This window comes from Phragmites australis, chromosome 18 (genome assembly GCF_958298935.1).
Source record: "Phragmites australis chromosome 18, lpPhrAust1.1, whole genome shotgun sequence".
NCBI lineage: Eukaryota > Viridiplantae > Streptophyta > Magnoliopsida > Poales > Poaceae > Phragmites > Phragmites australis.
Window position 1 is genome coordinate 28,491,133 of NC_084938.1, and position 26,398 is coordinate 28,517,530.

General features: G+C 48.8%; 2 protein-coding genes across 2 annotated transcripts; both read left to right on the forward strand.

The window, feature by feature from the left end:
* Positions 1-1,377: 1,377 nt before the first annotated feature.
* LOC133899055 (ABC transporter B family member 1-like) lies at positions 1,378-6,897 on the forward strand. The gene is made up of 5 exons (XM_062339967.1): positions 1,378-2,037; positions 2,198-2,834; positions 2,919-3,226; positions 3,703-3,932; positions 4,463-6,897. Exons 1-5 carry the CDS (start codon positions 1,476-1,478, stop codon positions 6,812-6,814), a joined length of 4,089 nt encoding a protein of 1,362 aa, XP_062195951.1. The 5' UTR covers positions 1,378-1,475; the 3' UTR covers positions 6,815-6,897.
* A 15,693-nt stretch (positions 6,898-22,590) lies between these two features.
* Positions 22,591-25,282, forward strand: LOC133898368 (putative kinase-like protein TMKL1). The gene has a single exon (XM_062339037.1). The coding sequence runs from the start codon at positions 22,939-22,941 to the stop codon at positions 24,976-24,978; it is 2,040 nt and encodes a 679-aa protein (XP_062195021.1). The 5' UTR covers positions 22,591-22,938; the 3' UTR covers positions 24,979-25,282.
* The last annotated feature ends 1,116 nt before the right edge of the window (positions 25,283-26,398 follow it).

Below are 26,398 nucleotides of genomic sequence, written 5' to 3' on the forward strand. Positions count from 1 at the left end.
TGTCCAAGGTGCTACAAGGTTAAAGAAATTGTTGCTCCATTAGTTTGTAGCTAGATTTACCTTCTAATATGTTGTAGGTTTGGTAGTTAGAATTTCATGTATGGTGAATCATGCATATTTATGAAGCTAGAGCTCTAATTGACTGATAATTTAGCCCATAGATTGCTTGTAACATCTATGTAGTGATATGAATATTGCTTAGATCAAATGTAGCTCCTATTTAAGGTCTAGATATATATTTCAATTATAGTTTATAAATGGTGGATTAGCTCATAATGGGTAATATATAGACCTAGAATAAAGCATTGGATTTACATTAGCAATTTTATACAACTTATGTGCACGGATATGTGTATATATTAATCTTAATAACTTAATTCTAGAGCTATCTACAAAATTAATGTAGGCACACATGTGATGTCCATAAATCACATTAGCTAGATTGTGTGAGTAAAGACTATCTATTTAATTAATTAGTAGTTAACATTATCTCTCGTAGTGTTCTCTCTCTGACACTTAAAAAGAATATGATGTGGATAAGATTATAGCTAGTTGATGTGTATTGTTGGAGGTGCTAGCTATCTTCTCTGTCCTCTATCTTTCACATAAGTAAAAGTCTGACTTGATCACTCTTAGATCATCTTCAACAATCCATATCAGCTACCTGTAAAGATATCCATATCATATTTTTGTCTATACGGAGAAGAGTTAATACAAGGAGTGAGAAAAGTTATCTACTAACGTGTAACCAGTCTATAGCACATTCCAAGATGCATGCATATTTTTAATACTCTATTGCATATGGATCCACATTAAATTATGAGAAAACAATATAACTTGTTCATTGAAAAGATTATCCATAATATAGATAATTTTTAAAATCAGTAATTAACTATATTATTAGAGACACTATTATGGCTAGCTAATATGGGCTGTCGAATTTGCTGTGACATCCCTCACACTAGATAGTTGGTTAGCTCGATTTGTGTTGTCAATTAGAGTAAGGGGGCAAATCGATCATTTCAATTTGGGCCGTACTGACTTGTTGGAGCCTGCTGAGAGCCTCGACATTATGGTAGTGTTTATTTAGAGGGGGGTGTGATTTTTATATATTTGATGATGATATGATTTTATTTATATGTAGATGTTTGTTTAGTGAGTAAGATGAAACAAATCTATTTTAGTATATCGGATCCATCGTTACACTATTTTTTAAAACGGTTCTGTCCCAAATTTTTAAAAATATTCTCTAATTTCAAACTATTTTATCACACTATTTTTCATTCAAATAGCTTAAAAAAAGAGATGAGTCCATTCCGTTCTATCATGTTGCAAGAACCAAACACTACCTATAATAATAGGATAAAGCAGCAAGTCACACACAGTTGAAGGGCATTGCATTTGGAGCCCATCCATCCACACCACACCAACGCGAAACAGAGGAAGAGGTGGTGGAGCAAAGCAGAGGACCTGTGATGTCTAGCGACCCCGAGGAGATCAGGCCCCGCGTCGTCGTCCTCGGCGCCCACGCCGACGCCGCCGACGAGTGGGCCCGTCCCGAGCTCGAGGCTTTCCACCTCCCTACCCCCGCCCATCATCTCCCCGGCTTCCTACAGGACCAACCGCCACCTGCTCACCCCAAACCAGAAGCCGCCAGTAACACATGCAGCCCTTCTGCTCCTCCTCCGTCGCCGCCGCCTCCAGCGCCACTGGAGACCGAGCAGCCGCCCAATGCCAAGCCTTCATCTTCTTCCTCCTCCAACAATGACAAGAAGCCGTCCCCGTCTGCGCCGGCGGCTGCCCTGCGCGACCTCTTCCGCTTCGCCGATGGCCTCGACTCCGTCCTCATGGCCGTCGGCACCCTCGGCGCTCTTGTCCACGGCTGCTCCCTCCCTGTCTTCCTTCGCTTCTTCGCAGACCTCGTTGACTCCTTCGGCTCCCATGCCAACGACCCGGATACTATGGTCCGCCTCGTCGTCAAGTACGCCTTCTACTTCCTCGTCGTCGGAGCAGCCATCTGGGCATCCTCATGGGCAGGTAGGTACCTCTAATTCGTCCTTCCTTCCTTTCTTTATTCTCCTCCTCCTCCTCCTCCTGCTGCTGCTGCTGCTGCTGCTATGGGTTGGATGAATCAATTGTCTCGTGCTAGACTAATGGGAAGAGGGGATGACATAATTATTGGGATGTTGGCTCGCAGAGATCTCGTGCTGGATGTGGACCGGCGAGCGGCAGTCGACGCGGATGCGGATCCGGTACCTGGAGGCGGCTCTGCGGCAGGACGTCTCCTTCTTCGACACTGATGTCCGCACCTCCGACGTCATCTACGCCATCAACGCCGACGCTGTCATCGTGCAGGACGCCATCAGCGAGAAGCTCGGCAACCTGATCCACTACATGGCCACCTTCGTTGCCGGCTTCGTCGTCGGGTTCACCGCCGCCTGGCAGCTCGCCCTCATCACGCTTGCCGTCGTGCCGCTCATCGCCATCATCGGGGGTCTCAGCGCCGCTGCGCTCGCCAAGCTCTCCTCCAGAAGCCAGGACGCGCTCTCCAACGCCAGCAACATCGCCGAGCAGGCGCTCGCGCAGATACGGATCGTGCAGGCCTTCGTCGGCGAGGAGCGCGCAATGCGGGCCTACTCGACGGCGCTCGCCATGGCGCAGAGGATCGGCTACCGCAGCGGCTTCGCCAAGGGCCTCGGCCTCGGCGGCACCTACTTCACTGTCTTCTGCTGCTACGCGCTGTTGCTCTGGTACGGCGGCCACCTCGTGCGACGCCACCACACCAACGGAGGCCTCGCCATCGCCACAATGTTCTCCGTCATGATCGGCGGCCTGTAAGCACACCTTGCGCATCAAAGATCATTTTTCCCCCGTTTCTCTGACGACTGACACGCAGCATCGAATCGTGGTGCTCACAGGGCCCTGGGGCAGTCGGCGCCGAGCATGGCGGCGTTCGCGAAGGCGCGCGTGGCGGCGGCGAAGATATTCCGGGTCATCGACCACAAGCCGGGCATCGATCGGGACGGCGTGGAGCTGGAGTCGGTGACGGGGCGGGTGGAAATGAGGAACGTTGACTTCTCGTACCCGTCGCGACCGGACATCCCCATCCTGCGCGGCTTCTCGCTGAGCGTGCCTGCTGGGAAGACCATCGCGCTGGTCGGCAGCTCCGGCTCCGGGAAGAGCACCGTCGTCTCCCTCATCGAGAGGTTCTACGACCCGAATGCAGGTATGAAAAGGAAAACCTGGTGTGAATTCAGAAACTGTTGCAGGCACATTGAGTCTTGGTTCTCATCTTTTATGCACATTGGTGGAGTGGACACCATTAATTTCACTTGCTTGGCATCAGCATTGCTGCTTCCACTGTGCAAAACAGAAGTGAATTCGACGGTTTATGCATACAAGGGGCACAGGTGAATGAAGAGGAGAGAGAGGGAGAGCAGCTGGCCTCTCAACTCTCGACTCATGGCCTGCTAGTCAAGCATTCTCTGTTTGGTCAATAGCATAGCTAGCTGCCTGCAACGCAAGACAAAAAAGTGTAGAAAACTATTGCCTGCCAAGATACTGTTCCCTCGCATATGCCACTCTTGAGTCTTGACTCTTGACTACTCATAAACAGTAGCAGAAGCAGCAGTAGAGTTGTGTTGAAATGACATACTAGCGGAAGATTGATAAATAAAAAAAGATGTAAATTTGTTGCTGCAGGGCAAATCTTGCTTGATGGTCACGACCTGAAGACGCTGAAGCTGCGGTGGGTGCGGCAGCAGATTGGGCTGGTGAGCCAGGAGCCGACGCTGTTCGCGACGAGCATCAAGGAGAACCTGCTGCTGGGGCGGGAGAGCCAGAGCGCGACGCAGGCGGAGATGGAGGAGGCAGCCAGGGTCGCCAACGCCCACTCCTTCATCATCAAGCTGCCCGATGGCTACGACACGCAGGTGAGTGAGGTGCCTGCCTTTTTACACGACCGCACCGCCACCGCCATGAATGGAATGGGGTGATGGACGGACATGGTGGCTTTCACCAGCTTTTCTCCATCTCATCGCATCATCATGATTCATCCATATATCCCTGGGTGAGTGAAAAAAAAGAAAAAGAACCATCCTGTCCTGGGGTAGAATTCCGAGGAATCTAAAGCAGCCCGCTGAATAAATCAAACAAACAAATCTGGGACTGGGATTGTACTCCTATATTCTAGTTGTTAGTTTGTACCTCATCACATGGGCCACTCACCCTAACTCTTCTACTAAAATATCTTTCTTAGCTTAATTCCGCACCACACTATATTATCATACAACGCCCACGATGCCATCAACTTGTTCACAGTCATAATACACAAGTAGCATAAAAAATTTGTAGGAAATCAGGAGTAGTATATAATATCTGAGAGAAATCAGAAAGATGATGATGTGGTCAAAGTCAACTGGTTTGACTGACTAACCGTGCATGCATGCATGCAACGGCGCAGGTGGGGGAGCGCGGCCTGCAGCTCTCCGGCGGCCAGAAGCAGCGCATCGCCATCGCCCGCGCCATGCTCAAGAACCCGGCCATCCTCCTGCTGGACGAGGCCACCAGCGCGCTCGACTCCGAGTCCGAGAAGCTCGTGCAGGAGGCGCTCGACCGCTTCATGATCGGCCGCACCACCCTCGTCATCGCCCACAGGCTCTCCACAATCCGCAAGGCCGACCTCGTCGCCGTCCTCCAGGGCGGCGCCGTCTCCGAGATGGGCACGCACGACGACCTAATGGCCAAGGGAGAGAATGGCACCTACGCCAAGCTCATCCGCATGCAGGAGCAGGCGCACGAGGCCGCCCTCGTCAGCGCCAGGAGGAGCAGCGCCAGGCCCTCCAGCGCCCGCAACTCCGTCAGCTCGCCCATCATGACGCGCAACTCCTCCTACGGCCGCTCGCCCTACTCCCGCCGCCTCTCCGACTTCTCCACCTCCGACTTCAGCCTCTCCATCCACGACCCCAGCCACCACCACCACCGGATGGCGGAGAAGCTGGCGTTCCGCGCGGGGGCCAGCTCCTTCTGGCGCCTGGCCAAGATGAACTCGCCCGAGTGGGGCTACGCGCTCGTCGGCTCCCTCGGCTCCATGGTGTGCGGCTCCTTCAGCGCCATCTTCGCCTACATCCTCAGCGCCGTGCTCAGCGTCTACTACGCGCCGGACCCGGGGTACATGAAGCGCGAGATCGCCAAGTACTGTTACCTGCTCATCGGCATGTCGTCGGCGGCGCTGCTGTTCAATACGGTGCAGCACGTGTTCTGGGACACCGTGGGCGAGAACCTCACCAAGCGTGTGCGCGAGAAGATGTTCTCCGCCGTGCTCCGTAACGAGATCGCCTGGTTCGACGCCGAGGAGAACGCCAGCGCGCGCGTCGCCGCCAGGCTCGCGCTCGACGCCCAGAACGTGCGCTCCGCCATCGGGGACCGCATCTCCGTCATCGTCCAGAACTCGGCGCTCCTGCTCGTCGCCTGCACCGCGGGCTTCGTCCTTCAGTGGCGCCTCGCGCTCGTGCTCCTCGCCGTCTTCCCGCTCGTCGTCAGCGCCACCGTCCTGCAGAAGATGTTCATGAAGGGCTTCTCCGGGGACCTGGAGGGCGCGCACGCCAGGGCCACGCAGATCGCCGGCGAGGCCGTGGCCAACGTGCGCACAGTGGCAGCTTTCAACGCGGAGGGCAAGATCACCGGGCTCTTCGAGGCCAACCTGCGAGGCCCTCTTCGGCGGTGCTTCTGGAAGGGCCAGATCGCCGGGAGCGGCTACGGCGTGGCGCAGTTCCTGCTGTACGCGTCGTACGCGCTGGGCCTGTGGTACGCCGCGTGGCTCGTCAAGCACGGCATTTCCGACTTCTCCAGGACCATCCGCGTGTTCATGGTGCTCATGGTCTCCGCCAACGGTGCCGCCGAGACGTTGACGCTGGCGCCCGACTTCATCAAGGGCGGCCGCGCCATGCACTCGGTGTTCGAGACCATCGACCGCAAGACGGAGGTGGAGCCGGACGACGTGGATGCCGCGCCCGTGCCCGAGCGCCCCAGGGGGGAGGTGGAGCTCAAGCACGTGGACTTCTCGTACCCGTCCCGGCCGGACATCCAGGTGTTCCAGGATATCAGCCTCCGCGCGCGTGCCGGCAGAACGCTGGCGCTGGTCGGACCGAGCGGGTGCGGCAAGAGCTCCGTGCTCGCGCTCATCCAGCGCTTCTACGAGCCCACCTCCGGGCGCGTGCTCCTGGACGGCAAGGATGTCAGGAAGTACAACCTCCGGGCGCTGCGGCGTGTGATCGCCATGGTGCCCCAGGAGCCGTTCCTGTTCGCGGCCAGCATCCACGACAACATCGCGTACGGTCGGGAGGGAGCGACGGAGTCGGAGGTGGTGGAGGCGGCGACGCAGGCGAACGCGCACAAGTTCATCTCGGCGCTGCCGGAGGGTTACAAGACGCAGGTGGGCGAGCGCGGGGTGCAGCTGTCGGGCGGGCAGCGGCAGCGGATCGCCATCGCGCGTGCACTGGTGAAGCAGGCGGCCATCATGCTGCTGGACGAGGCGACCAGCGCGCTGGACGCGGAGTCGGAGCGGTGCGTGCAGGAGGCGCTGGAGCGCGCGGGGTCCGGGCGCACGACCATTGTGGTTGCCCACCGGCTGGCCACGGTGCGCAACGCCCACACGATCGCCGTGATCGACGACGGCAAGGTGGTGGAGCAGGGGTCGCACTCGCACCTGCTCAACCACCACCCCGACGGATGCTACGCACGCATGCTGCAGCTGCAGCGGCTGACCAATGGCGCCACGCCGGGACCGTCGTCGTCGTCCAACGGGATCGCGTAGGAGAGAGTTTCAGAATTTGATCGCGTATTGTGATTACTACAAACACGTTCACTTCCACAGTTTGATTTGGGGGTTTTAGGATCTTTTCTAGTGTCTTTTTCTGTGACGTCTATTTTGGCGCCGGCCTTGCCCGTTTCTCCCGCCGGCCTAGCCTGTTTGGCCCGCTCGCGAAGCCCAGCCTATTTCGTAGCGCTCTCTCATAGAAACCCCGGCCCCACCTGTCAGCCTTCCCCTTCGTCCCGCAACGGCCGCTCGCCCGAATTCGTTGGCGCACGCCCACAAACCCCGCAACTGCACGTGCGCACACGCCTACATATCCGCCTTTGCAGTGCGTCGCGGCGCCACCCCCATCCATCTCCCATTCCTTTTTACTGAGAAATCGAGCCGTCATTGTTGCCGCCGTAGAGCTCCGCTATCCGCTGTTTTTGTGACCTCCCCATCGCGTCTAAGCGCGCCACCGGCTTCGCAGGAGCACGAGAATCGTTCCTCGCTGCTCCTCAACGTCCTTCGATTGTCGTAGCCGTCCTCCCATCGAGTTCCGGAAGTCTTGCCATCTTTCACCGTGGCCGGCCTTCCCCGTCGTGGAAGTGATATTATATTGTGATTACTACAAACACGTTCACTTCCACAGTTTGATTTGGGGGTTTTAGGTTCTTTTCTAGTGTCTTTTTTTTAATTTTCTTGTTTCTTCTTGTTGTTGTTGGAACTGCTGAGATGTGGAACAGCAGCAGCATCTATCAGATTGATCACACTGTAAGTAGGCGGCGCCTCCCAAGGAAAATTATTAACTAGGGAATTTTCCACAGATGGAAAGGACATGGATTGAATGGTTGCTACTACAGTAGCAGCAGCAGCAGTAGTAGTAAATTGCAAGCTCCATCGTGTCTCTGAATCTGAATTTTCAGCGAGCAGTAGCTAAAGAACGAATCGTCAACTGAGAAGACAGGATCTAGTGCTGAGCTCCGGTCTCAAAGTCCCGACCGACCAAACTGAAGAAACAGGAAGTGTGAAACTCGAGAAGAGCGTACTAAGTCGACAGGATCCCGGAATATCTTACGTCTCTCTGGTCTCTGGCAATGGCAGAGCTCGATAATGATCCAAGTATCTGATGTCAAATGAGGAGCTGCATTTGCATATGACCCGGGATTTAGGGAGCAATCCTCCAAATTACACTGACTGAGAAGGATAGCAGGCAGGGTTGTAGAAAATGGGGGACCAAATCCCAGAGTTTTGACTTGAGGTTAGGGACTCACATGCCTCCTTAGCCTTAGAGGAATACTGGTGCTAATATTGACGTGTTTGTTGTTGGTCTTGCTAGCCATGATTGTGTGCCCCAACACCAGCGCAAACAGCATCATATGAATGGATGAATGAATGATGGTCCCTACCCTAAATAGGGATGGCAATTGGACCCATGGGTCTGGATAACCACGGTCTGCATCAGACATGTCCATGTTCGGATCTAGATTTTCGCACATGGGTCTGACGAGTCGGATTGTGCTTGGGTTTTCAGTTTCACCCGTGAGTGCCCACGGGTCGCCCAAAATACATTCTCACGCATAAAGGCTCAGCCTAACTCACCCATCAGGCCATCAAACACACACCAGGCCTCCCCGTGGTCCCGTCCGGCCTCTCCGACGCCTAGCAGCCGCCGCCTAGCCTTCTCGACACTCGACAACAGCCACTCTAGTCAATGAGGCTCCCGACCTGACAGGCACTGAAACCCGACGGGCACATGGCGGGTGCGGCCTCAAGTCCTTGTTTTCGTCCATTTGTCATTTCAAACTTGGGTCGGTTGAGACTATCGAATTTCAGATGAGATGTGGTTTTGCTCAACCTGCTCTGACCCAATCCGATCGGTTGCCATCACATCCCTAAACACAAGGCAAGGGTAGAGAGGTGTGGGTGGTCAGTGGAAGAAGTGGCTCCAGTCCTGCCTCCTTCGTACATCTGTCACAGAAAAAACAGCTCTGCTCTCTCCCAAATGCCACTGTCAAATCTAAGCCACACTATCACCGTAAATCTTGTCGAGAGGTGAAGAGAAGAGGGTACCAAGAATGGAAAAGCATAAAAGCCTATGGCTCTCTCTGAAGTTCATCTCGTGTCCTTGCCATTCACCAGTGGGTCATCAGATACTCTTGTGTAGTCCCTGTTACCCTGCTATGCAATGCATCCCAGTTCTAGGGGTAGCATCAGCATGCCCATAGTATGGTTACTGCATCCCACTATGACTGAAGAACGTACTAGCAGTAGCTAGACATTGAGTAGTAGTGTAGTACTCCAGTGAAGAAGAGAAGAAAAAAGAAGGCAATGGTGTCCACCAGGGGTCTGACAAGTAATGAGCACGCGCGAGGTCTTCCTTTCCTTCCATTGGGCACTGGCCATTCCATGCGGGCAGGGATGACCAACAGTTTCTGGGCCAGGCCAGGCGATGGAAGGGATTGCTTTGCTGGTGCCCAGGCAAGGAAGCGAAATGCGATCTCTCCATTTCAGCAGAGCAATTAGTAGTAAGTACAGTAGCTTAATTTCAACGACACAGAGAATAATACTCTAAGGCCCCTTTGGAACAAATGAAAAAAATGGAGAAATTTTGGAAGACTGAAAACCTACAAGAAACTTTCATATGAAGCCCTTTGGAAAGTCGGAAAAAAAGATTAGGCTCCTAGAAATCTTATGAAATTCCTATGTAATGGCTTGTTCTATAGGAATTTTGGAGAAATTCTTGCAAGAGATTCAACCTCGTGAAAAGCTTCCTTGGTGTCAATCTCTCTCATCAAATTTCTGTGTTTTTCTTGCGCTCCATCCAAACACTTCCATTGGAAATTTTCTTACATTCTGAATTCACATGGGATTGTAGGTGACAAACAACTCCAATTCTATGTTTTTCTATTCCTAAGTTTTGAGAATCCTGCGCTACGAAGAGACCCTAAGAGGAGACCTGCTGATGACAAGTTGGTGAGACAGGGATTAGATAGATTAGATGGATCGGACTTTCTCCTCATCTTCTCAACTTGTCATCGCATCTCATGTGTGTGCACTGCACTGCACACCAAATCTGAAAGAAGCAGCTGCAGGCAAATGGATCCAAACACTAGTGTACTACCTATCAATCATGGCAGGAGTACATACATACTACTTTATAGCCTGGTCAGGCCAGCCATTGCTTGAGATCAAAGATTGACAGACATGCTGCTGCTAATCATTGCCTCATTGGGTGGTTCTGATCGGCAAAGTAGGACATCGAAAAGAAAGAAGATGCTTTCTTCTTTCTTTTCCAGAGGGGAGCTAGCTAGTTGGACAGGACATATTGTGTTGGTGTCGATTCTCTTATTATTTTTCAAGGAACGCTAAGGCAGCCTCAAAGCCTACCTGAACTTTGTTATGAATGGGATAAAAGTTCTACATCTAGGATTTGTGAGCCATAGGCTCAGAGCCGACCAAAGTTCCGCAACGCTCCTTGCTTCACACATTTGAAGTATCGTGTGCATGTTGGAGTACTGGGCATGTGAGGCGGTGTAGAGAGGATGGTCGATGAGCCTGTTCCTGGACGCTTCCAACACCATCCGAATCTGATGTGGGACATCACCAACCAGAGCTGGCATGTAGGGCTGCACTCTGATGGTCATTGACTTCGTTGCGATATTTGTCTAGCTGTTGTTACACCTCAAAATTTCAATTTTGGGATGAGAATGTTTCCAAACAATAAAATAGCATTTTGTTATTTATTTAAAAGTCTTTCCTAATTTTTTTAGCATTTTAAAAAGAGTTTATTTCCGGGAATAAAATAATTTATTTGGGCTAAGAGCTTTCCAAAATGCTTCTCTAAAATTTTCTTGATTTATTTGAGTGCATTTGCTATTTATTTGGATTTTATTTTTGCTTTTATTGTTTTCCTAAAAATATTTTAATTTCTAAAACCATAAAATCCTCTTGGACCGAATCCTAAACCAAACCTACGCCCAAATCCTATCTAAACCCAGCCCACCTAAATCCAACCCAACCCAACCCTCGGTGCTCACCCTTTCTCTCAGCTTGGGCTGAAGCCCAGCTCAGCCATCACCCTCTCCTGCCGCCTCCCTCTCCTCTCACTGACACGTCGGGCCCGCTCATCATCTACCACCTCCCGCCATGCTTGCAACCGCCAAGCACGATCTCCGCGCCCCCCCCCCCCACATCGTGCGCTTCCTCTCCTCTCTATTTGAACCATAGCCAAGCCTCCCCTTCGGTTCCACACCCCATCCACCGCCTTTTGCCCTCGCACCCGCATCTAATCGCCGCCACCTTCTTCTTCTTCACCTCCGGCAGCCGAGCACCACCGCAGCCATTTGCCATCGTCAAGCCCCCTCCGTCTGCCCCAACCCCATCCTCGTCACCGCACCACCGCTAGGAACGCGCTCGTGACCCCGCCTTCGGCTCATGTCCACCACAGCAGTAGCTGCGACGGGCCTCTTCTCTGGCGACCACCTCTCGTCATCGTCCCACCTCTCTGCGCCATCTCCGCCCAAGGCGAGCCCGGCTACGGCTTCCTCGAGGTAGTATTGTGTCATAGCGCCGCTCCCCTGTTGTGCTCGCCCACGGAGTGCCACCATCGTCGTCGACCGAGACGCTGACTCGCCGATTCCCCTCCATTGAGCGCGCGCCCCGCCCCATCTCCGACAAAGCCGAGCCCACCTGTAGCGCCCTCACATCGACGCGGTGCCATGGAGTCACCCCCATGTCGCCCTCGCGCCCTGCATCTCCACCACCGTCGACCACAGCGTGCCGTCGTCGACCTCCTCCACCGTGCGCATGCCTTGCTGCGATTCAGGCTGAGCCAAGAAGCTCACGGTCTCACCACGACGCGGTGACCTCGCCAGCACCCCTCCTCGCCATTCCCGAGCTCCCAATCGCCGGCAACCATCACTAGGGAAAGCACGACCGAGCTCCTGCTCTGCTCTCTCTCTCTCTCTCTCTGATCCTCCCTCTTTCTCTAGGTGAGAATCACAAAGGAATTGATGGTGCAGAAGAACTCGAAGAAGGAGGGGACGAGACCCGCTAGGAAAAACGAGGCGAAGATTACTATCTCCGCCTGGCAGGGAGCAGGAACGTCTCCCCCAGGGCGATATCCGGAGGATAGATGGTAAAGAAGTAGGCGATTCTCGTACATCTACTTCAGCTTTGCGGCGGTGCACTTGGACTTGGGGAAGTCGGGTTCCTTTCCGGTGCACGGCGCCATGGGGAGTCAGCGGTGGTTACTACAAAAGGCACGAGGGAAGATTGATGGCGGAGAGGTATCTAGTGCAAGGGCTCGGAAGGTGGAGAGGTTTCTGGGGCCTTTTTGCCCTTCGATTTATAGGATCGACTCAGTTCCGCCACCTCGGCTTCTGAGGAACCACTAGGGAACCAAAATTCCCTCAAAATCTAGTGGCAATTAATGTTTCTCTCTCCCATGATTCTAACCCTTGCGCACGCTCTCCTTTTTTCTCTCTCCCACTATCTTTTTCTATGGACGCTTAACCTCCCCTCGGGATGCGGGTTTCTGAACCCACCACGATGGTGGGCCGTGTCGCCGACCACTCTTTGAGCAAGGCTTGGGTTCACCCGGGGCTCGAGTGACACAACCAGGCCCAGCCACGTCCGTATAAGGATCAGCTCAGACCACCATATCTACGAAGGAGCTTGGGGGCCACTGTTGTTGTAAAGAATATGGGGTTCCCCCGCCAGGATGGACAATAACGACCAGTTTTTGCAGGACTAATTCCTTTTCTCTAAACAGGGTCCACTGCGCGACCGCTCAGTACAGCACGACCACTCCCCCGACCTACGCTGGACTTACCGCGACCAGTCCCTACTGGTCGCGGGGCAGATACTCGTCTAAACTAGACAACTCTCATTTAATACCGATGCCCACGTTGTTTTCCTTCCCCGGGTGCACCACTCTGGCCGAGGTGACCATGGCTGGCACAGAGCTTCCGTGTTCCATCCCGCAACATTAATTGTTTCGGGATGAGCTCGCAGACGAACATAGGGTGTGGCAGGCGCGCGTGGTCAACCAGCGATGGAATAGTGCAAACCAGGCAACCCAAACTTGATAAGCGGGGAAGCGGCTGACAGATGGGACTAGCATCGCAACGCTCCAGGGCAGGCACAGCACATGCGTGCTTAGTAATGATAGCCTATGTTGACTGTCTAGTTAGGTATGGGTCTATTTGATGGGCCCACGTGTAAGACTCTTTTCCTCCTGGTCTATAAGGGGAAGGGAGTCTGCCTTGGGGAAGGGGGGCTAAAAAAACACAAAGAAGAAATCATACTCAATGAGAAGAATACATAGAATGTAGGGCTATTACCCTAAGAGAAACCTGAACCTTGATAAACTCTGTTGTTCTTAGATTAGCACAGACACATCCCTATAACACAGATCACACACATGTCGTCCGATACACCCCGGAATCACCGTTAGGGATCCACCCCTGATATCTTCTTTCTTTCAGCTCTGACTCTGCAGGACATTGTTGTTTGATTTAGCAAACTATTTTCTGAATAAACATAGTCGTGCTCTATTCAACTATACTCCCTCAGGAATTCTCGACCACTAATGAGAATCTTCTTAAATAAGCAGTGCTGATTATGACTTGTTCGATCGGATTCATCTTTTTTTATTCTAGATTTCAAATTTACTCCAAGAAAACAAAACCCCCATATGACCGAGGTCCCTATCCTCAAGGATACCTCCTCGTCTGACGCCAATGATAAGAGGAAAACATCAATCAATTAAAAGGTCGAAGGATCTCTTAGATGAAAGAGATCGTTATCGACATTCGATCCGTAGCCCCTTAAAAGCATGTGAAGAAGGAGCCAACTAGTACTGAAATCAAATCCTAATTGTTGTTTTGTTTATCGAGCATATTCAGCTGACACGCGATCCATCCGAATGGCCTTTCTACATGGAACCTCCAAACTTCCCCTCGACCGCCTACTCTAGATACCGATGTGTCCATACCACAAGTCACCTCAAACCCAGTCTAGTATTGAGTATAAACAAAAAGAAAGAAAGGAACGACTAGTCTAGTGGAGACAGTAGAACTGTCCCATGCCGGGGAGGTCCTCGTCGCTGGGGAGCTGCTTGGCTTCGGCGTCGTTGGCCAACTTGAGCAGATCGTCATAGACGGTGTCATCGGCCTTTAGGAGGAACTTACCACGGCGCACCGTCTTGTGCTAGAGGCGGCGCTTCTTGACCTTGCGGTGCGGGCACTTGCCTCCCATCTGAGGGCTTGTTTGTTACGCTGAGGTTTTTTATTTTAGGCTTACTTCTGACATTTTATTATTAATTTTTTTAATAAATTTTTACCTTTTTAGTACATCTAAAGTTAGAAAACTCGTCTTAATCAGCTTCTTAGCTTTTAGGATGCGTTTGGTTAGAGGGCGAGGTTAGATGAGATATGCATCTTTGTTTTTCAAGATGTAGGAACGAGAATGACGACTAGAGGGAGGATGAATAGGCGCATCAATAAATTTCTTTCAAAATAGATAACCTTTTCCTATTTCTCACCCAACGCACCTCAAAATGCTCAAGCGGAAGCAAAAGAATCAGAGAGACAAAGCAAGAAGACTAGTTCCATGACAACATGACTCCACAGATGGAATATGAACCATAGATTCTAAGACCATTCCATGTGTCTTTGTGCTCAAAAACTCGCAACTTTCAAAGAAATTAGAGAAGATGGACACCGGATAAGGTTATCCTCCAAAATGATAATCTAGTGGCAAGTAGACTCAAGACCCGCTCAAATACATGAGTATGTGAGTGTTTAAGCCACTAGCATAAAAAAAAATAACCCTGAAAAGGTAAAAAATTGTAGCTCAAAGAAAAGATCACCGGGTAAAGAATCTCTCCAAATTGATGATCTAGAGGCAAGTGTACTCAAGACCAATGAGCATACACTCGTATGCGAGTTTTTATGCCCCTAGCAATAAGAAGAATGACTTCACAACGTGCTAAATTTCAGCACAAAAACCAAAACGAAAATCAAAACCGAAAACCAAAAAACTAGTCTATTTGGAATAATTTTTTTATTTGCTTAGTACGGATGGAATAAGCTATTTTTCTGTTTGGTTGATAGGATTAGAGTAGATATGATAAATTAGTTTTCTGTTTGGTTAGATGGATTAGATGAGCTGAGTTGGATGGGTGAACTTACTCTTTGATTTTGTGCATGTTTAAATTTGTTTGAATTCAAATTAAATTAAAAAAAGAATATTATGTGAAATGATAAAAATATATATAAATAAAGCGTTACAAAGAAACTCATATTTTCACGAAATAACTAAGAGTTGAAAGGAACTCATTTTTTCATTAAATAACTTAGGGTTGGAATTATTTTTATAAATTAGCACCTCACATGAGAAGATATTAGTGAAGTTCCTCTGATTTTTGAAAAATTATTTGAGTAATTAAAAATTGCTAGTAGTTATAAAAGTAGATTTATTTGGAGAATTTTAATTAAATATTGCTTTAGGTTTTTTAGGTCAAACCAATTAAAATAGATTGCCAGTGAACACTAGTTTGATCGAAGAAAACGTTTGAGAATTTTTTAACCATTTTTGTACAACTAAATAAAATTAAACATTAAATGAAAAATATAAACGCACATGTATAGATGAACACCACCTGCCTGCTAGCGCGCGAGCAGGAACGTGGACCGCTTCGTCCGGGTGCTTTTGTGGGATGAGCTCGTCTGAAATGTTGATGGAATATACCTTTTCTTGGATGACCGTATCCGTTTTTGTCTACCAACCAAACACAGGACCAGGCTAAAAAGCTGGATAAGACGATCTCATCTAGCTTTATACGTCGAACCAAATACTGTTTTAGTTCATTTTCTTAGAAGTTTTTTTTTTATTTTTTAAAGATAGCTCACAGCTGAACTGTTTAGTTCGACTTCTGATTTTAAAAAGCAGAAGCTCAGAAAAACCGAATCAAACATACCTAAAGATGATCATCAGCGGCGACTAGGGTTTTTGTCAGGATTCGTTTGGCGGAAGAGAGAAGACAGTAGATAGATTGAGAAGGACGAGGCTCCTCGTCGGACCGAAGCAAGGCAAGGCTGCTTACAGTATTCGCCCCACTGGGCCTGCGAAAGAAGCCCATCCGAAGATTTAATTTTCCCCAACAGAATCGATGCAGCCAGTTTGCTAGCTAGCTCCTTCTGGTGGATGTGGCAAATCTGTATGCCATCAAGAAAGACATCAACTACTCGACAACTCCAATCCAGAACAACTTGTTCAGCACTCACCCACTTCCTTCTATAAACTTCCCCTTCAGATTTATGTTCAGCAACAAGTAAAATCATCACACATACAAAATGACTGGCAGGATCAACCAACACCAAGTAGGCCACATCACATTGACATAAAACACATTCTTATACAGCTGCCAGTTACCACCAGGTGGAATGCTACATAAACATAGTTGACAATACAACACCAGAGTTGCAAACAAAGGGTGATGACTAGTGTCCCTTCGCAGTAAGATGATGTCCAGTTAGGTTCATAACTTCATATACAATCGCCACTGAGAATGGGGAAAAACACGCGTATCAGCAACTGTGAGTGTCTATTGTATTGAGGAAACACAAAGACAGCAAAACTTAGATGGAAGCAAGTACGCACATGGAAGACACGGTACTATTCATGAATGAGGTCATGACGATGAGTAAACCACAATATGCAACATTGTAGGTAGTTTAGAATTCAGTAAATTCCAGTCTGGTGTCCATCATAAATACATGTTATGGATGCAAAATCTATGCACATTTTGGTTTTATTGTCCAAAATGAAGGTTTTTTTTTAATTATCCCAAAGATGATAACATCGACAACGCCATGAACAGATGTTTGTTTAGCGGCAGACAATCACATAGAATTCCAGTTACAAAGGCGACCAATTGGACAGTACTTGCAATTATACAGTAGAAGCTACTACTAGCTAGTATTGGGTGGCAGTGGCACATATCAATGTCTGCACAAAGTAAACAAGATGGAAAGAATTTTGCACTAAACACTAACCAACCAGGTATCGGCATGCGATTCTGAGTTTCTGACAGGTGGTGCGTGCATGTTGGCTAATTTGGTAGAGAGTAGGGTATATTTGATTTGGATGTGGTCAGGCTCTGTTGGGTGTTTCAGTACTCACAGCTCTATCAGTCTCATGTGAGTCGGTAAAGTTATCCCCTGCCGAAAAGGAATATGAAATCTGAGCTAAGGAAGCAAGACTGGTTTCATCGTCTACTTTTGCATTGGATCAAGGAGGAGCCAGGCGCGAATCCCAGATCCAAGGGCAAAAAGGAAGGACCTTTTTTTTTATTTCAATCGAGCTGAGCTTACCCTGGGAGGAGTACCTAGATAGAGTAATGAATGAATCAGGAGAGGTCTTGGTCGTCGAAGTCGTCGGGGAAGGCGTTGAAGAAGTCGGCGTCGATGGGGAAGGAGGAGGCAGGACCAGGGTGGCGGTCGTCGGTGTCGACCTCCATCATGGTGCCGATGCCGACGCCCATGCCCATGGAGGAGGCAACGGCGGCGTCCTCGGAGTCCATCTCCCCCGCGGAATCGTCTCCCCAGTCCACCGGCGGCGAGCTCGAGCTCTTCATCTCGATCTCGATGGGTTGCTTGCTTGCTGGGGCTTCCTTACCAAATCAATTTGTCACTCTACTGTACACTACAGTGTGCCTGGACGCAGCGGCACCTGAGCAGACAAAGCGGTGAAGCGAGCGTGCAAATTGAAGCCTAGCAACAGCTAAAGCTCCTTTACATCCCCTCTCTCTCAAAAAAAGAAAGAAAGAAAGAAAACACAAGATTGCCAGTATCGTATGCCCAGTGAAAAGGGAACATAAATAAATACTACTCCTAGCTAGTATACTTTGTAGATATATACATACATGCTCTACATCACTTGATTTCTAACGCACTACTAGCTATTATGCTTTGTAACGAAATCCCTCAAGTATGTATGAGGCATATACGCTTAATCATTGCTCCGCTTCCTTTATCCTACTAACATGAATGAAGCTGTAACATGCATTTAGATCAACGATCAATCTCCATCATATGGAGTAATATGCATGTTGGGATTCACTATTGCATACCCGTCTATTTTTCATCTTCCAAAATACACAATAATATAAAATTCGACCAACATCGATCGATCTCATGGTGTGGGATTGCAATCGCTCCCTCTGTTTGAAAAATAGCACTTTCAGCTTTAGATTAATTAAATTCTAAATATAACATGTATATAATAGAAAACAACAAGTTCCAATGAGTCTCAACTAGCTTGTTAGAAGGATTCTGACAATATCCGATAAGATCTCTATAAGCCCGACAAGCTTTTGACAAGTTCCGGCAAGGTATTTAATAGATTATGGTGTACATATCCGATGACAATATAAGATGCAAAGGTTTCTATAATAACGATGCAGTAGACGATGATAAAGATGAAGTAGACAAAACATACCACGATGATGTAGAAGAACTAGATCGTGAGCAGTCACGTCGAATACTTTCTAAAAATCTTATTCGTCCTTTCCAAATACAGGATCCTAAGAGGCGATGATTTTGGAGTCATGTTGTCACATTCATCAGTGCACACCAGCACAAATGGGATGGAGTAGAATACATGTGACAGCACAACGGAGAGAAAATAGGTAAAACCATAATTGTGTATATGCTTTGTGATGGTTGGCATATATATATATATAGAAAAACTAGTCTCTACTCCTAGGAGTACATACTCCGTACTATGATATATCACATAAATGAATTGGATATACTCTTTTATCACTATGAGTTTACTTATATACTCATTCTAAGATACTTCGATGTGAACTACATGAAAAAATAGAAAAGAAGTCCATCAATTTTATTAGATTTTGATAATACCTTTGTATTTGTATATAAAATATAATACACTAAAAAAATATGTGCAAATCACCTGAAAAACTATACATACCACTTGGGTGATCTTATATACTCAAATGCTCCATATACATATCATTTATCACATGAGATACTCCTCACGTAATAAGATACGTATGTGGGAGTATGTGTGTATATATATATGTTTGCCCACACAATAAACAGAATAAAATTGCAAAAGGAAGCTACACCGCAAGCTATTGGACCCGATTTCAACGGACCATTCATGCAGGTGATGTGTGTCCATGCCCTTCGCTCTAACCATGGCAAGGCGAATAAGTGTACATGCTCTCTCGGTCCTCTCATATGCACATGCTACGTGAGTGGATGAGAAAATTTCTTTTAATTTCATCTCCCTTTACCTCTGTTAGTAAGATGAAAATAAAAGATACATATCCGCATCCACCTTTCTTTAGTTAGACTTTAAAATTTATTTGAAATTTCTTTAATTATATTGGGCTAATCCCATATATTTAACATCTTCATCACCCACAACCGGCAGCCCTTCATCTTTGTGTCCGATCAGCAAGGGACCCAGCACGCACTACCAAACTAAAGCTACCAGTAACATTACTTATTTGGTCAGAAAGAAAGGAAAAAGGTTTCTTTTCTGGATATGCATTCATGCATATCAAAGATTGGATTCTCTTCTCCAAAGAAATGAATAAGATAATACAGTTCAAAGATTGGAGAAGAGGAGAGAATACATAGCAGATAGAGCAGCAGATTGACCAGGGGCTTGTACAAGTGTACAGTTGCTAGTGGGACTCGGAGGCCATCTCCCACCAAGGTTTGCAAATTCATTGAAAACATGTCGAAAATTGCTCAATTTGGTCCGCACCGAATTTTAAATTCGACCAATTTTTGAATTTGAATTTTAAAAAATCATAAAATATTTTAAAAATACTAGAGACAATTCTAAGACTTTATGTGAAAAAAATTATAGAGAGGAAATTTGAAAAAAAAAACGTGCTTTAAAAAATCATGAAGCTCATTATTAACTTATGTTAAGAAAAATATTAACATACAAATATATATTTTTTGTGTGTAGGGTGTAACTTAAGAGAATCCATAAATTTAGTTTTACTTCATTTAGAGTTTTATTAATTTCTCCATGATTTATACAAAGTTCACGAGCATAAAGTGACACATGTTAAGAAAAAGCATTGTAATTCACTTTGTCATGTCTACCATTATTTATCCTACACAAAGCATTATTTAAGTAAATTAATAAAAGTAGTTTCACTAATTTTGAGGTCTGATGGATTAGTTATGAATTATTCTAGTTGCAACACATTAACTCAATCATGCATGTTACAATAACTATTTCATGATTTTATGTATTTTTAAAAGATAAATTATCATGTAAGAATACTAAAAAAATTGTTTCATGAGTTTTGGATTAGCAAATAATTAACTATGCATTTAACTAGGTTTAGCAAATAATTTTTCTCACAGAAAATATACACATTTTTCATGAGTATAAATACTTTTATCATGTATATCATGTTACAAGGAAACCTATAAATTTTGTTTCACTTGATTTAAAGCTCATATGAATTAGTTATCAATTTTACAAGATTGAGCTATTATTATGGTTTATCTTGAACTTTACTGAAATTCGATAAAACTAAACGGTTCTGCGGATTTTGAGCGGTTTTTTAAGAAAATCAAGCAGTTTTTGTCCACAAATAAAATGTGGGAAATATGGTCAGTTTTCAGTTGAATTCGGTCTTTTTTGTTCGGTGGATTCGTCTATTTTTAGTAATAGTCAAACTAGTTTGACCAAGTAAATTCGGTAGAATTCCCGCCGAATATCGCAATATTCGTGAAAACTATAAAACATCTTAGGGACACATTTCGGACCTCCAACCAATTTTTGAACCCTATCTCCCACCGTCGTTAGGTTGTGTGTTCATCAGAGAGGTTTGGTGGTCTCAAACCGATTCTTAGTGTAGCCAAACTTCTTCGAAAGGCAGCTTAGAAGCTTAGAAATAAGATGTCCCAAACTGGGTCTTGCATTAGTGATCTCGTGCCAACAACATATGCGGAGCACCAGGAGGGTGTTCGATTCCACGGTGATCCTAGCGGCCTTGAAGAAACAGGCAGAACGGAGCAATAGGATTATATATATATAATTTTTATCGTTACATCAAACTAATACAACTATATATAAGAGACAACAATTATATATGGATGGACATTTTAACTTGGGTGTTGGTAGGAAACATAGCTTTATCGATTTTCATGTAGCTAGTCATGTACTCCTTCCATTCTTAAATGGATGCTATTTTAAATACGTACAGTTAAAATTTTGATCACTATTATATATAAAATTAGGAGAATTTAGCATATGAAAATAGTACTTATAAATTTATTATGGAAAATGTTTCACGACATCAATTTTTTTAGTAACTTTTACTTAAGAAGTAGTTACGAAAATGATTAGCAAACATATTAGCTGGAAACCATGTTAATATCCTAAATAACAAGCAAAAAAAATAGAGTTTACAACTAAACAGAGAAAGCTTGCATGCACTTAGCCTGGTTCACTAGTAACATTAGCGTATTTGGCAATATATGTAGTCTGTGTGAACACTAGCTGAGGCAGCTTGCTGGCGTCGTTGCAATCCTTTTTCTCTTAACGAAAAATATGCATGCTCTTGAAAAAAACCACGAGCGTACAGTTGGTAGTACATTTGGTTAGATCTAAGAAAGTGGGGTGCTCGGTTGGTACGAGACCAAAAGCTAGCTTAGGTAGCAAAGCTGCACTAAGACTGAGGAGCAACGACGACTAATGGACAATGACATTATCTTGGGTGCGATGCGTTTGAATTTGCTTTTGCTGCTTTGCATTTGCATTTGCATTTGCATATATATCTCTCTCATGAACATATGTTTGTTGCTTAGCTAGGTATAGATGGAAATGGCTAAAATTTAAAATAGATAATATAAGTGATCGTATTTATCAAAATAAATAATATATCATCGTATTTATAAATTTAGTATTCGTATTTGGTACTCATTTACCAAAAACTAACTCTTTCGGTACATCGTACATAAAAAAACACAGGCTTGGCTATATTCGGTACACAAGGTGCAAAATATAGCATTGTAGCCCATATTCAACACCTCATATGTCGAAAATCAGGTGTATTCAGCACACGAAGTGTTGAATATGGCACCGTAGCCTATATTCGATATCTTAAATGACAAAAATCAAATGTATTCGGCACATGAGGTGCCGAATATGCCGAATATAACATGTACCGTCACATGAGGTTCCCGACATAAATGACAGCATCAAAATATCCACAATCGATACAAGCTAGGTGCCGAATACGGCACTATAACCCATATTCGGCACCTCATGTGCCGAATACACTTGATTTTCGGCATATGATGTGCCGAACATGCTATATTCGGTACCTCGTGTATCGAATATGGTTGAATCCGTGTTTTTCAATGCACGGTGTACCGAAAGTCAGTTTTCGGTAAATAAGGTAACGAATACGGATACTAAAATTATACATACGATAATATATTATCTATTTTAATAAATACGATCACGTATGTTGACTAATTTTGAATTTTGCTCGATGGAAATACTACTACTGCGTACGTGCAGTGAATACTCGTATACAGGCACGGCTGATGGAGAATGACAGAGCCACAGCTGGACCTGCTCTATCTGTTCACTCACTCACTAAGTCACTGTTCAAGTTACTAAAAGAGAACATTCAATTTCAAATCTACACGGTGCATTTAGTGGTACTGTACTACAGTAGACACTATATCCGTTATAAATACTTGATATTTTGATCAAATTTTAATTAAAAAATTTTAACCTTCAATTACTTTCAAAAATATTTAGTTGCTGTTGGTGACCATCTGACTCGCTCGCTCAGTGTCTGTGTCCTTCTCCTTCCTTCCTTCCTTCCTTCCTTTCCCACCCACAGCCGTCTTCTCTTCATTTTGTTTCAGAGTCTCCTCGTCCTCCTCCTCCTTTCGTGTCGTGTTGCGTCGTTGCAAGCCAGCCTGCTCCATCGATCCATCGTCATTTCTCCCCTCCATCATATCACTTGAACACACTACTTGCATTGAGCTCGCTCCCTCACTCCAACAGCTAAGCTAGCACAGCCCAGCTTCACCTTCCCCCACTGATTCCATCCGACGATGCATCCTTGTGCGCCTAACTTCTTCCTCCTACCACTCCTTCCCTTGGTCCTGCTGCCGCTCGCCTTGGCCTCCTCCGACATCGCCCTCCTCCTCGCCAAGGTCAAGCCCGCGCTGCAGGGCGCCTCCACCACCACCAACGCCCAGCTCGCCACCTGGAACGCCTCCACGCCCCTCTGCCTCTGGCGCGGCCTCCGCTGGTCCACACCCGACGGCCTCCCGCTCCGCTGCGACAAGGCCGCTGCGCGGGCCAACCTCTCCCTCGCCTCCGACCCCGCCCTCCTCCTCACATCCATCCGCCTCCCCGCCGCCTCGCTCGCCGGACGCCTCCCGCCGGACCTCGGCGCCTTCTCCGCACTCGAATACCTCTACCTCGCCGCCAACTCCCTCTCCGGCGCTGTCCCGCTCGAGCTTGGCAACGCGCCCGCGCTCTCTGCCCTCGACCTCGCCGGGAACGACCTCTCCGGCGCGCTCCCGACCTCCACATGGAACCTATGCGACCGCATCATCGAGCTACGCCTCCACGGCAACGCCCTCACCGGAGCCATCCCCGCACCGGTCGGGCCCAACACAACCTGCGACCGCCTCCGCGTCCTTGACCTCGGTGCCAACCGCTTCGCCGGCGAGTTCCCCACCTTCGTCACAGCATTCCGCGGCCTCCAGCGCCTCGACCTCGGCGGAAACCGCCTGTCCGGACCCATCCCTGGCCCCCTCGCAGGGATGGCAGGACACTTCCAGGCGCTCAACCTCTCCTACAACAACTTCTCCGGCCAGCTTCCCCCGGGCTTCGCGGACTCCCGCTTCACCGCGGAGTCGTTTCTTGGCAACAACCCGGAGCTGTGCGGCCCGCCGCTGCGCCAGTGCGTGTCGGCTTCCGGTCTCAGCTCCCGCGGCGTCGCCGGGATGGTCATCGGCCTCTTGGCCGGCGCCGTCGTCGTGGCGTCGGTGTGCATCGGGTGGGCGCAGGGGAGGTGGAGGCGGAACAGGATAAGGAGGCGCGCGGCGGCTGAAGGGGAGGCCGAGATGCTCGAGTACGCAGAGGATGACGCGGCGGAGGGGAGGCTGGTGGTGTTCGAGGGCGGCGAACACCTGACGCTGGAGGAGGTGCTGAACGCGACGGGCCAGGTGATGGAAAAGGCGAGCTACTGCACGGTGTACAAGGCGAAGCTGGCGGGCGGAGGGGGCAGCATCGAGCTCCGGCTGTTGCGCGAGGGCAGCTGCAAGGACGCGGCGTCGTGCGCGCCGGTGGTGCGGCGCATCGGGCGGGCGCGGCACGAGAACCTGGTGCCGCTGCGGGCCTTCTACCAGGGGAGGCGCGGCGAGAAGCTGCTGGTGTACGACTACTTCCCGCGCAGCAGGACGCTCCAGGAGCTCCTACACGGCGGCGAGGGGCGGCCAGCGCTGACGTGGGCGCGGCGGCACAAGGTCGCGCTTGGCGCGGCGCGCGCGCTAGCGTACCTGCACGCGGGGCAGGGCGAGGCGCACGGCAACGTGCGGTCGTCGAACGTGGTGGTGGACGAGCTGTTCGTGGCACGGCTGGCGGAGTACGCGGTGGACCGGCTGCTGGTGCCGGCAGCGGAGGAGGCGGTGCTGGCGACGGCGAAGGGGAACGGGTACAAGGCCCCGGAGCTGCAGTCGATGAAGAAGTGCAGCGCGCGCACGGACGTGTACGCGTTCGGGATACTGCTACTGGAGCTGCTGATGGGGAGGAAGCCATGTGGCTCTGGAGGGACGAGGGGGAGGGTGATGAATGATCTGCCGTCGGTGGTGAAGGTGGCGGTGCTTGAGGAGACGGCGTTGGAGGAGGTGCTGGACGCGGAGGTGGTGAAGGGGTTGCGAAACAGTCCGGCAGAGGAGGGGCTGGTGCAGGCGCTAAAGCTGGCGATGGGGTGCTGCGCGCCGGTGGCGTCGGCTCGGCCGAGCATGGCGGAGGTGGTGCGGCAGCTGGAGGAAAGCCGGCCCAAGAACCAGCACCCGCGGTCGGCGCTGTACAGCCCCACGGAGAGCAGGAGCGACGCCGGCACGCCCACCACGGCCTAGCTGCACCGCCACGAGTGGAGTGGATGTGGATCGGATCATCTGAACGCATACTGCCGCCTGCGCGCGTCCGTCGTCGTATGTAATATGCATCTGCTTATTACTCCTGTTAGCCGGTACTGTAGTAGCAAGCTAAGTGTAGTAAGAACAACCCAAACTTTTTAATTCTTGAGCCTGATATCCAATTATATTATTACTAGGATGAAATGCAAGGTCTCTCTCACTCTCTCCTGTCCTACCTATTATATGTTTGTAATATTTGGAATTTTGGATTACGAAACAAACAAATACAAAAGTTTGATCGGGAGGAAGCTAAGGAACTGCCTATTCTTTCATTCATTCATTCATTATATTCTTACAATAGTGAGAAGCAAAAGAAACCTGATCTCCGTCTTGGTCCGCCTCATCTTCACTCTCATCGTCCTTCGAAGATACTGATATCTCATCAAACATTTACTTCAGCCTCCTTATCCTCAAAAGTACCATCATTAAAGTCATTGGTCACCACTGCCATATCAAAATCGGAGCAATCAGCAGCAGCCTCACGCCATCTCCAACAGCTACTTTAAAATTTTGTATCATATAATATTATTACAGTATCCACTATCACTATTATAATACTATTTTTTCCAACCATCTCCAACAGATACTCTATAAATTATCTCATATCTTCTCTCTCTTATATTAAATTAATTTTTCTTTAACCGTTTTATTCACTCCGCAATCCGCACCTCTTGTTCACTCCGCCAGTACGCCACCGCACCCCTCCCTTCCTCCTGCCGTGCACCGCCCCCTCCCTCCCTTCCTCCTCCAGTGCGCCGCCCCCTCCCTCCCTTCCTCCTCCAGCGCGTCGCCCCCTCCCTTCCTCCCTCCGCCGTGCGCCGCCCCCTCCCTCCCTCCGCCGTGCGCCGCCCCCTCCCTTCCTTCCTCTGCCGTGCGCCGCCCCCTCCCTTCATCCCTCCCTCCGACAGTCTGCCGACAAAGCTTCTGCAGGCACGGTGTCACCGGCGTCGAGCGCTACTCCTCCTCACCCGTGTCGCGGCGGCCGGCAGCGGAGGCTGCTGCTGCTCTACCGGCGCTGAGGGGAAGTACGGCAGCGGAGGCTGCTGCTGCTCTGCCGTATGCGTCTCACTCCTCGCCACCAGTCCGGCGCGCCCCTCCCTCCCTCCACCCGATTCCGCGAGCTCGCGGGAGCACCGAGCCGTTACCGAGTGGGCCCCCGCACAGTGTTGCGGCCTCGCCTCGCCTCCGGTAAATATGCCGCTCCTCTCTCCTCTCCGAGCCATCGCCGCATCCCTGTAGATGTCGAAGCCGACTCTGTTGGAGGGTAGATACGAGGCGAGCAACACCCGCATCCGACGTGGATGCGGATGCCGCTCCGGATACGGTACTTGTTGGAGTTGGCCTCAGGAACCGAGAGTTT

Coding starts and splice junctions, on each gene's coding strand:
- LOC133899055 (XM_062339967.1), top strand. CDS start 1,476: ATGTCTAGCGACCCCGAGGAGATCAGGCCCCGCGTCGTCGTCCTCGGC. Junction 2,835..2,918: donor TCCGTCATGATCGGCGGCCT/GTAAGCACACCT, acceptor TGGTGCTCACAG/GGCCCTGGGGCAGTCGGCGC. Junction 3,933..4,462: donor CCGATGGCTACGACACGCAG/GTGAGTGAGGTG, acceptor GCAACGGCGCAG/GTGGGGGAGCGCGGCCTGCA.
- LOC133898368 (XM_062339037.1), top strand. CDS start 22,939: ATGCATCCTTGTGCGCCTAACTTCTTCCTCCTACCACTCCTTCCCTTG.